We start from the raw sequence: 10,447 nt of genomic DNA, 5'->3' as shown, positions 1-10,447 counted from the left end.
TGGATGACAAGCCCCTGGTGCTCTCTCAGGTATAGACCATGCTAGTCACAGGGAAGGTAATGAACCCACGGATCGTGAGTGAGACAGTAACTGACTTTGCTTTTACCTTCGTGAGGCTAATGTTCTGTTTCTACACGTGCAGCACAGCATCTGCAACCTGCTGCCAGGTCTCACTCGCCTGCTGCCAGGTCTCACTCGCCTGCTGCCAGGTCTCACTCGCCTGCTGCCAGGTCTCTCTCGTCTGCTGCCAGGTCTCTCTCGCCTGCTGCCAGGTCTCTCTCACCTGCTGCCAGGTCTCTCTCACCTGCTGCCAGGTCTCTCTCGTCTGCTGCCAGGTCTCTCTCGTCTGCTGCCAGGTCTCACTCGCCTGCTGCCAGGTCTCACTCGCCTGCTGCCAGGTCTCTCTCGTCTGCTGCCAGGTCTCACTCTCCTGCTGCCAGGTCTCACTCACCTGCTGCCAGGTCTCTCTCGTCTGCTGCCAGGTCTCACTCGCCTGCTGCCAGGTCTCACTCGCCTGCTGCCAGGTCTCACTCGCCTGCTGCCAGGTCTCTCTCGTCTGCTGCCAGGTCTCTCTCACCTGCTGCCAGGTCTCACTCACCTGCTGCCAGGTCTCACTCACCTGCTGCCAGGTCTCTCTCGCCTGCTGCCAGGTCTCTCTCGTCTGCTGCCAGGTCTCACTCACCTGCTGCCAGGTCTCTCTCACCTGCTGCCAGGTCTCTCTCGTCTGCTGCCAGGTCTCACTCACCTGCTGCCAGGTCTCTCTCTCCTGCTGCCAGGTCTCTCTCTCCTGCTGCCAGGTCTCTCTCGTCTGCTGCCAGGTCTCTCTCTCCTGCTGCCAGGTCTCTCTCGTCTGCTGCCAGGTCTCTCTCGTCTGCTGCCAGGTCTCTCTCTCCTGCTGCCAGGTCTCTCTCTCCTGCTGCCAGGTCTCTCTCGTCTGCTGCCAGGTCTCACTCGCCTGCTGCCAGGTCTCTCTCTCCTGCTGCCAGGTCTCTCTCGTCTGCTGCCAGGTCTCTCGTCTGCTGCCAGGTCTCTCTCGTCTGCTGCCAGGTCTCTCTCTCCTGCTGCCAGGTCTCTCTCTCCTGCTGCCAGGTCTCTCTCGTCTGCTGCCAGGTCTCACTCACCTGCTGCCAGGTCTCACTCACCTGCTGCCAGGTCTCTGTCGTCTGCTGCCAGGTCTCTCTCACCTGCTGCCAGGTCTCACTCACCTGCTGCCAGGTCTCACTCACCTGCTGCCAGGTCTCACTCACCTGCTGCAAGGTCTCACTCACCTGCTGCCAGGTCTCACTCTCCTGCTGCCAGGTCTCTCTCTCCTGCTGCCAGGTCTCTCTCACCTGCTGCCAGGTCTCTCTCACCTGCTGCCAGGTCTCTCTCTCCTGCTGCCAGGTCTCTCTCACCTGCTGCCAGGTCTCTCTCACCTGCCGAAGACTGCAGGAAGACCCCCGGCGTTTCAGAAATTCAAAAAGCAAGCGCCACTCCCAGTCACGCTGTCCAGGTAGATGTGGGTGTGGAAACCCCAGTGCAGTGCCCCTCACTGTGTGTGTGGTTCAGGTAACATTCAGTTTGTGAGTCCCTTGAGCCTGCGCCGAGTGAAGAGGGAGTGCAGAGAGATGGGAGGGGGTCTGTTTGTAAATGTGACATCGTAATTCATTGAAATACAAACATGCATGTGAATGCACAGAGGGGTTTGCATAGTAATCAGTGGGGTGATTCAGGGTGTTGTTTGCAGGAGCTCTGCTGTCAGTAACGCGAGTCGACCTCTTTGTCCTGAAATTACAGCTGCTGTGTGTCCATGTGTGCAGGATCAATCACAGTGTTGTGCTTTAAAGAAGAACACAAGTCTCTCTCTTTTTTTTTAGTTTTTTATAATGTATTGTAACATTCAAATACAAATAGTTCAAAACAAGGATTAAACACCAGGACCCGTGTTTCAAACCCGGGACGCTGTCTCTGGAGTCGGAGGCCTGAGAATATGTGATGCGTTCGAGACACAAGACTCGCCTCACTGCTGAAATATTCTGCATGTCTTCTATTTGTCTCACTCAAAACACAATACTTACTGGCTACAGATGTTCTGATCAAACTACAGGCTAAATACAGTGCCACGAAGCCACATACTCCCACTGTCTGCCCACAGTGGGGTGGGTCTGGGGCCAGTAAATAAGAGGGGGAGTGGCAGGTACGCTACCATCCACACCGATAGCAAGGGGGGGTCAACACCCCCTCTCAATTCTTCTAATGTATAAATTCATATTTTAAACATATAAATCAACGAGATAAAGAAGACACATGAAATGGATTTAAAGAGAAAGGAGCAGGAGGCTGACATTCCGGTTTCACATTGTCAAGTGGAATCTGAGGGTTTGAATTACGCAGCAAAACGCATCTCTCACCTCCCCCTCAGGAAGGGGAGGAGACAGGGGCTCCGAGCTCCGGACCAGGTCCCTTTCCTCTCTCATCTCCCCCTCAGGAAGGGGAGGAGACAGGGGCTCTGAGCTCCGGACCAGGACCCTTTCCTCTCTCATCTCCCCCTCAGGAAGGGGAGGAGACAGGGGCTCCGAGCTCCGGACCAGGACCCTTTCCTCTCTCGTCTCCCCCTCAGGAAGGGAGGAGACAGGGGCTCCGAGCTCCGGACCAGGACCCTTTCCTCTCTCACCTCCCCCTCTGGAAGGGGAGGAGACAGGGGCTCCGAGCTCCGGACCAGGACCCTTTCCTCTCTCGTCTCCCCCTCAGGAAGGGAGGAGACAGGGGCTCCGAGCTCCGGACCAGGACCCTTTCCTCTCTCATCTCCCCCTCAGGAAGGGGAGGAGACAGGGGCTCTGAGCTCCAGACCAGGACCCTTTCCTCTCTCGTCTCCCCCTCAGGAAGGGGAGGAGACAGGGGCTCTGAGCTCCGGACCAGGTCCCTTTCCTCTCTCATCTCCCCCTCAGGAAGGGGAGGAGACAGGGGCTCCGAGCTCCGGACCAGGACCCTTTCCTCTCTCACCTCCCCCTCTGGAAGGGGAGGAGACAGGGGCTCCGAGCTCCGGACCAGGACCCTTTCCTCTCTCGTCTCCCCCTCAGGAAGGGGAGGAGACAGGGGCTCCGAGCTCCAGACCAGGACCCTTTCCTCTCTCACCTCCCCCTCAGGAAGGGGAGGAGACAGGGGCTCCGAGCTCCGGACCAGGACCCTTTCCTCTCTCGTCTCCCCCTCAGGAAGGGGAGGAGACAGGGGCTCTGAGCTCCGGACCAGGACCCTTTCCTCTCTCGTCTCCCCCTCAGGAAGGGGAGGAGACAGGGGCTCTGAGCTCCGGACCAGGACCCTTTCCTCTCTCACCTCCCCCTCAGGAAGGGGAGGAGACAGGGGCTCTGAGCTCCGGACCAGGTCCCTTTCCTCTCTCGTCTCCCCCTCAGGAAGGGGAGGAGACAGGGGCTCTGAGCTCCGGACCAGGTCCCTTTCCTCTCTCGTCTCCCCCTCAGGAAGGGGAGGAGACAGGGGCTCTGAGCTCCAGACCAGGTCCCTTTCCTCTCTCGTCTCCCCCTCAGGAAGGGGAGGAGACAGGGGCTCTGAGCTCCGGACCAGGTCCCTTTCCTCTCTCACCTCCCCCTCAGGAAGGGGAGGAGACAGGGGCTCTGAGCTCCGGACCAGGTCCCTTTCCTCTCTCGTCTCCCCCTCAGGAAGGGGAGGAGACAGGGGCTCTGAGCTCCAGACCAGGTCCCTTTCCTCTCTCGTCTCCCCCTCAGGAAGGGGAGGAGACAGGGGCTCTGAGCTCCGGACCAGGTCCCTTTCCTCTCTCGTCTCCCCCTCAGGAAGGGGAGGAGACAGGGGCTCTGAGCACACTGGCTGGAGTCAGATGAGATAGGTGCTGCCCCCTCTAGGTGGTTCTAGACTAAGACATGACAGAATGATCTTACAGACCAGGTCCATGTATTTCTTCGAGTTGGTTTTGCTTGGTCGTGCGGGTCGGGTTCTGACGTGCACAGTGCAATCGCTGGGCTGCCAGGGTCCCTGACCCTCCTCGCCTTCTCTTGTGCTTGGATTTAAACTTTGTATTTTTTCATTTTCTTCATTATGTTTTGCAGAGTAAATCAGAACAAGTAGCAGAGGTATGCAGAAAGAAACTAGCTCTGAAGAACGTTATCTTGCCAGTTTCCCCTGAAAGGAGGACTCTTTGAGCTGGCTGGTAACTGCACCCCTCTCCCCTGCTCAGTCCAGGTTCTGGGCTCTATGCGATTGTTACACTGCTGGAGCAGACGACACGAGACAGGGGGACACAAGGGGGGGCATCAGAAACACACCATTCCGGAGGTCAACCAGGGGTTAACCCATTTTTCTTTTTTCTGCCCACCCCCCTAACAACAAAAAGATCTAAATTCCTGAACACAGTCCCGCTCCGAGCACCCCATCCCAGATCCACACACATTCCCCATTCCCATCCCGCCCCCCCCCCCCCACAAAAAAGAAGAAGGGTTTGCTTGAGTTTTTCAGTTGGAAAGGACCGTCGAGAGCGAGCGCTGGTGAAGGCTCTGCTCAGAGGTGGCGAGGGCTCGGGTGTCCGTTGTGGTACAGCTTCTGTTTGATGTGCACCATGTTCCCGCTGGAGTCCTCGAACGGGCGCAGCGCCGCGGGGCGCCTCAGAGCCCGCAGGTTACAGAACCGGGGCAGCCAGGACCAGGAGGGGGAGTCTGCAGGGGGGGAGAGGGGAGGGGCGGGGGAGAGAGGGGGAGGGAGAGAGAGGGGGAGGGAGAGGGAGGCAGTGAGTGACAAGAAACAAGAGAGAGAGGTATGGAGATGGAGAGAGTGTGAAGGGAGGGAGAGGGAGAGAGGTATGGAGATGGAGAGAGTGTGAAGGGAGGGAGAGGGAGAGAGGTATGGAGATGGAGAGAGTGTGAAGGGAGGGAGAGGGAGAGAAAGAGGTACAGAGATGGAGTGAGTGTGAAGGGAGGGAGAGGGAGAGAGGTACGGAGATGGAGAGAGTGTGAAGGGAGGGAGAGGGAGAGGGGTACGGAGATGGAGAGAGTGTGAAGGGAGGGAGAGGGAGAGAGAGAGAGAGAAAAGGAATTATTGTTTATTGCCACGTTGATTTGAAGAAATTGGAATTGGTGTGAAGAATGAAACGTGCTCCTGCAGTTCTCAGCAGCTCTTGTGCTGTTAAGCGCTGGTGCAATGCAGATCCAGGGGTCTCCACCAGCATGCTTTTATCATTGGAATCCCATCAGTTTAATTAAACCGTGATGAAGCGGTTCCAATGGCCCCAGCGCTGCTGATGTAGCCGGGCGGAGAGCATAGCCAGTTTCTCTGAATTTCACATGAACTCAGCGCAGATCTATTGCATGCAGGGGGCCAGTCAGTGGGGGGGTATGTTTTTCAGATTGAATCTAGTAAGTAACACACATGCTGAGAAATCAGACAGTCATGTAAAAAAGCACAGCCTTAATGCAGCCGCGTCGTTACCCTGCAGAGCTGCAACATGGTCCCATTTCCTGTGCTCAGAGCACATGCCAGTCCCACGTGTTGGCAGCGAGGATTTCTAATGCCAGGGGTCCCAGCTGGCAGGCTGGACGGGGTTTGAGAGTCTCTGCAGAGACTGGAGAAAGAGTCTGGAGCCACGGCACTGTGACTATCCGAGGAACTGAAACAGACCCCCACACTAACACACAGACACTAACACACACACATACAGACACTGACACAGAGACACTAACACACACACATACACAGACACTAACACACAGACAGACAGAGAGACACACACACACAGAGACACTAACACACAGACACAGACACTAACACAGAGACACTAACACGCAGACACTAACACACACACTAACACAGAGACACTAACACACAGACACATAGACACTAACACACAGACACTAACACACACACAGACAGACACTAACACAGAGACACTAACACACACACATACACAGACACTAACACACATACACTAACACACACACAGACAGACAGACAGACATACACTAACACACAGACACTAACACACACACATACAGACACTAACACAGAGACACTAACACACACACATACACAGACACTAACACACAGACAGACAGAGAGACACACACACACAGAGACACTAACACACAGACACAGACACTAACACAAACACACACACACACTGACACACAGGCACAGACACACACACATTAACACACACAGCCACACTAACTCTCACACACACACAGCCACACTAACTCACACACACACACACACACACACACACCCTGCACACTATTAATAATGAACACTCCTCTTTGTGCAGCTCTCTCAGAGACAGTCCAGTGATTGGTAGGGGAGGCTGAGCAGCTGGTATCCAGGCTAGTTAATTAAACACTAATGAATCAGCGCTGAAGACGACAATCTGATGCATTTGCAGCAGGGCTGTGAGAGTCACAGAGGAGTCCAGCTTCTTCAAACGCACAGAGGTGCTGAATGCCCCTCACTTCATCTTGAATGTTAGAAACGTTTGTCGGGATGGGAGAGCAGTGGCAGCCCTGCAGACAGCTGCCTGGGTTCGTTTGGGGAATCCCAGAAGATGAAATGAGAGCAGGCTGCAGGAACGTGTTGGGATCAGGGAGCGGTTTCTTATTTGAGAGATCTACATGCATTAGAGGTCAGCACGGGTGACCCACGCAGCGAGCGCCAGTACAGCTCAATAATAAGACCTGCGGAGACTCTTCTGAGGAACTGAATCACAAACAAAACAGCACGACGACAGGGCGCTGCAGAGCGGCTAACGTGCGCCAAGCGACATCCGAACGGAGGCGCACGTGTGCCACTAGAAACGCCTAGAGGTCAAAACTATAAAACATTAAAGCAAACTAGACGTTTCCACAGCCCAGTCCAGTTCAAAGACTGCTGTCCGGGTCACGCGGCTCCTCTGTGCATGTTTGTACGCTCGCTTTCTTCATCCAAACCCTCGGCCGCACTGCTCCTGTCCAGCTGTGGTAACGTGCTTGTATCTGATCTGCACTGTTTAATGCCCTGTGATGGAATACCAGCCTTTACCAAGCAGTGTGATACACTGATGAGAGCAGGATACCTGTCACTCACTCTGTGGATTTGAAGCTTCCACTTTTCAGCTGCTCAAGCTGGTTCAAGATATTGAATAATTGTTTGCTCCCCAAACCCAGCTTTGTTGCACCAGTGGTAAGGCAGAGCTGCAAGAATCCTTTCAACAAACAACATTCCTATTGCACCTGAAGAGACTTGAGAACCCCAGCTCCCCCTCTCCCCTCTCCCCTCTCCCCTCGCCCCTGTACCCTCTCCCCAGGCCCCTGTACCCTGTACCCTCTCCCCAGGCCCCTCTCCCCTTCCCTCTCCCCAGGCCCCTCTCCCCTTCCCTCTCCCCTCTCCCCAGGCCCCTCTCCCCTTCCCTCTCCCCTCTCCCCTCGCCCCTGTACCCTGTACCCTGTACCCTCTCCCCAGGCCCCTCTCCCCTTCCCTTGTACCCTCTTCCCAGGCCCCTGTACCCTCTCCCCAGGCACCTCTCCCCTCTCCCCTCTCTCCCCATGCCCCTCTCCCCTCTCCCCTCTCCCAGGCCCCTGTACCCTCTCCCCTCTCCCCTCTCCCCGGCCCCTCTTCCCTCTCCCAGGCCCCTCTCCCCTTCCCTCTCCCCTCTCCCAGGCCCTTGTACCCTCTTCCCAGGCCCCTGTACCCTCTCCCAGGCCCCTCTCTCCCCTCTCCCCTCTCCCCTCTCCCAGGCCCCTCTCCCTTCTCCCCTCTCCCAGGCCCTTGTACCCTCTTCCCAGGCCCCTGTACCCTCTCCCAGGCCCCTCTCCCCTCTCCCCTCTCCCCTCTCTCAGGCCCCTCTCCCCTCTCCCCTCTCCCAGGCCCCTGTACTCACCGTAGCGCCGGCTGGCTCGCCACGCCCTCACAGCGCAGTGCAGAGCTCCATCCAGCCACACCAGCAGCCAGCTGATACAGAACCCCAGCAGCAGCCCCAGCATCAGGTCGATCTCCTGCTTAGTGACGCTGTCGCTCACAAAGTAATTCTCAGAGGAGTCCACCAGCGACTGGTCTCCATCGTAGGGGATCACATAGTGCACATGGTGCCTGCCGGGGAGAGGGGGAGGAGAGAGGAGAGGAGGCGCAGTGTGAAAGAAAGAGGGAGTGAAGGAATAAGAAGGTGAGGTTCAGGGGAGAGGGAGAGAAGAGTTTCTAATTTATAACATGAATAACCTTCACAGCATTTCATTATCTTCTATATATATTTATAATAGGAAATCTGGACAGGCGTGTTTTCCCTGCCTGCTTTGGGAATTGTTTTTTGATTCCTAGCTTCTAGTATAGAATTCAAATGAAAGTGCAGTTAGAAAGCATTTTGACAGGTTTACAAACAACTTTGTCCAAATACCCAAATCACTTGCAATACATGAAGAAACCATGGAGGTCATGAAACCAACGCGCGTGCGTTTCAAAATCGGTCTTACTTCTGGGGATCACTGATTCGGCCCCTACTAAATGCTCCAGGAACAGCCACACTTTGAAAAGCAGCTGTTGAGAATAATATTTCTATCGACCTGCAGGGGCCTGAATAAAAACACAGTGCATTCAGTGAGTGAGTGCAGTGTGAGTGCAGTGTGAGTGCAGTGTGAGTGACTCTGTGTTTGTGAGTGCAGTGTGTGTAAGCTGTGTGTGCGACTCTGTGTTTGTGAGTGCAGTGTGTGTGCAGTGTGAGTGACTCTGTGTTTGTGAGTGCAGTGTGTGTAAGCTGTGTGTGTGACTCTGTGTTTGTGAGTGCAGTGTGTGTAAGCTGTGTGTGTGACTCTGTGTTTGTGAGTGCAGTGTGTGTAAGCTGTGTGAGTGACTCTGTGTTTGTGAGTGCAGTGTGTGTAAGCTGTGTGTGTGACTGTGTTTGTGAGTGCAGTGTGTGTAAGCTGTGTGTGTGACTCTGTGTTTGTGAGTGCAGTGTGAGTGCAGTGTGAGTGACTCTGTGTTTGTGAGTGCAGTGTGTGTAAGCTGTGTGTGCGACTCTGTGTTTGTGAGTGCAGTGTGTGTAAGCTGTGTGTGCGACTCTGTGTTTGTGAGTGCAGTGTGTGTAAGCTGTGTGTGTGACTCTGTGTTTGTGAGTGCAGTGTGTGTAAGCTGTGTGTGCGACTCTGTGTTTGTGAGTGCAGTGTGTGTGCAGTGTGAGTGACTCTGTGTTTGTGAGTGCAGTGTGTGTAAGCTGTGTGTGTGACTCTGTGTTTGTGAGTGCAGTGTGTGTAAGCTGTGTGTGTGACTCTGTGTTTGTGAGTGCAGTGTGTGTAAGCTGTGTGTGCGACTGTGTTTGTGAGTGCAGTGTGTGTAAGCTGTGTGTGCGACTCTGTTTGTGAGTGCAGTGTGTGTGCAGTGTGAGTGACTCTGTGTTTGTGAGTGCAGTGTGAGTGCAGTGTGAGTGACTCTGTGTTTGTGAGTGCAGTGTGTGTGCAGTGTGAGTGACTCTGTGTTTGTGAGTGCAGTGTGTGTAAGCTGTGTGTGTGACTGTGTTTGTGAGTGCAGTGTGAGTGCAGTGTGAGTGACTCTGTGTTTGTGAGTGCAGTGTGTGTAAGCTGTGTGTGTGACTCTGTGTTTGTGAGTGCAGTGTGTGTAAGCTGTGTGTGTGACTCTGTGTTTGTGAGTGCAGTGTGTGTAAGCTGTGTGTGTGACTCTGTGTTTGTGAGTGCAGTGTGTGTAAGTTGTGTGTGTGACTGTTTGTGAGTGCAGTGTGTGTAAGCTGTGTGTGTGACTCTGTGTTTGTGAGTGCAGTGTGTGTAAGCTGTGTGTGTGACTCTGTGTTTGTGAGTGCAGTGTGTGTAAGTTGTGTGTGTGACTGTTTGTGAGTGCAGTGTGTGTAAGCTGTGTGTGTGACTCTGTTTGTGAGTGCAGTGTGTGTAAGCTGTGTGTGTGACTCTGTGTGTGTGAGTGCAGTGTGTGTAAGCTGTGTGTGTGACTCTGCAGTTATTGGTCCACTATGAAAGGCGCTATATAAAACTAAAGATATTATTATATTGTATTAGTGACCCACACTACCTGCAGGTGAGTGCAGAGGCAGGGCTGCTGCCCAGGCTCGGGGTTCTGGGACCATGGCTTGCAAATACTTGTTAGATGACCTTTTATACTTCATATTCATATATACAGTATGTATATGTCTGTATATACATTCACTATCACCAGTATACATGCGTGTACATGTATAATACATACACGTGCATGCATGCATGTATGTGTTTATATATACACACACACACAGAGAACGAATTACATAAACATATCATATGTTCAGAACACATGCACTGGAAATACACATACAGGACAGTGTTTATGCATCTGTGTTACTCATGCAGCTGTTTCTAATTAGGCAGGCATGCATGCAGCTTAGAGATTGTAAAATGTATAGACTGGCTACAGTCCTAAATACAAAATGATATTCACAATCCATCTGTTACTCGAAAAATGCCATATTACATATGCATCTATATAATGT

General features: G+C 53.8%; 1 protein-coding gene across 1 annotated transcript; it reads right to left on the bottom strand.

Annotated features, from left to right (window-relative positions):
- Window positions 1–4,431: 4,431 nt before the first annotated feature.
- Window positions 4,432–8,083, bottom strand: LOC131730441 (transmembrane protein 240-like; the record flags this gene model as incomplete). The annotated part of the gene is made up of 2 exons (XM_059020503.1): window positions 4,432–4,661; window positions 7,847–8,083. Coding segments are annotated over 2 exons (392 nt in total), but the record flags the coding sequence as incomplete, so codon positions are not given.
- Window positions 8,084–10,447: the final 2,364 nt, after the last annotated feature.

This window comes from Acipenser ruthenus, unplaced genomic scaffold, assembly GCF_902713425.1.
Source record: "Acipenser ruthenus unplaced genomic scaffold, fAciRut3.2 maternal haplotype, whole genome shotgun sequence".
Taxonomy (NCBI): Eukaryota; Metazoa; Chordata; class Actinopteri; order Acipenseriformes; family Acipenseridae; genus Acipenser; species Acipenser ruthenus.
Note: the sequence above shows the minus strand (reverse complement) of the source record. Positions and strands in the feature narration are given on the sequence as shown.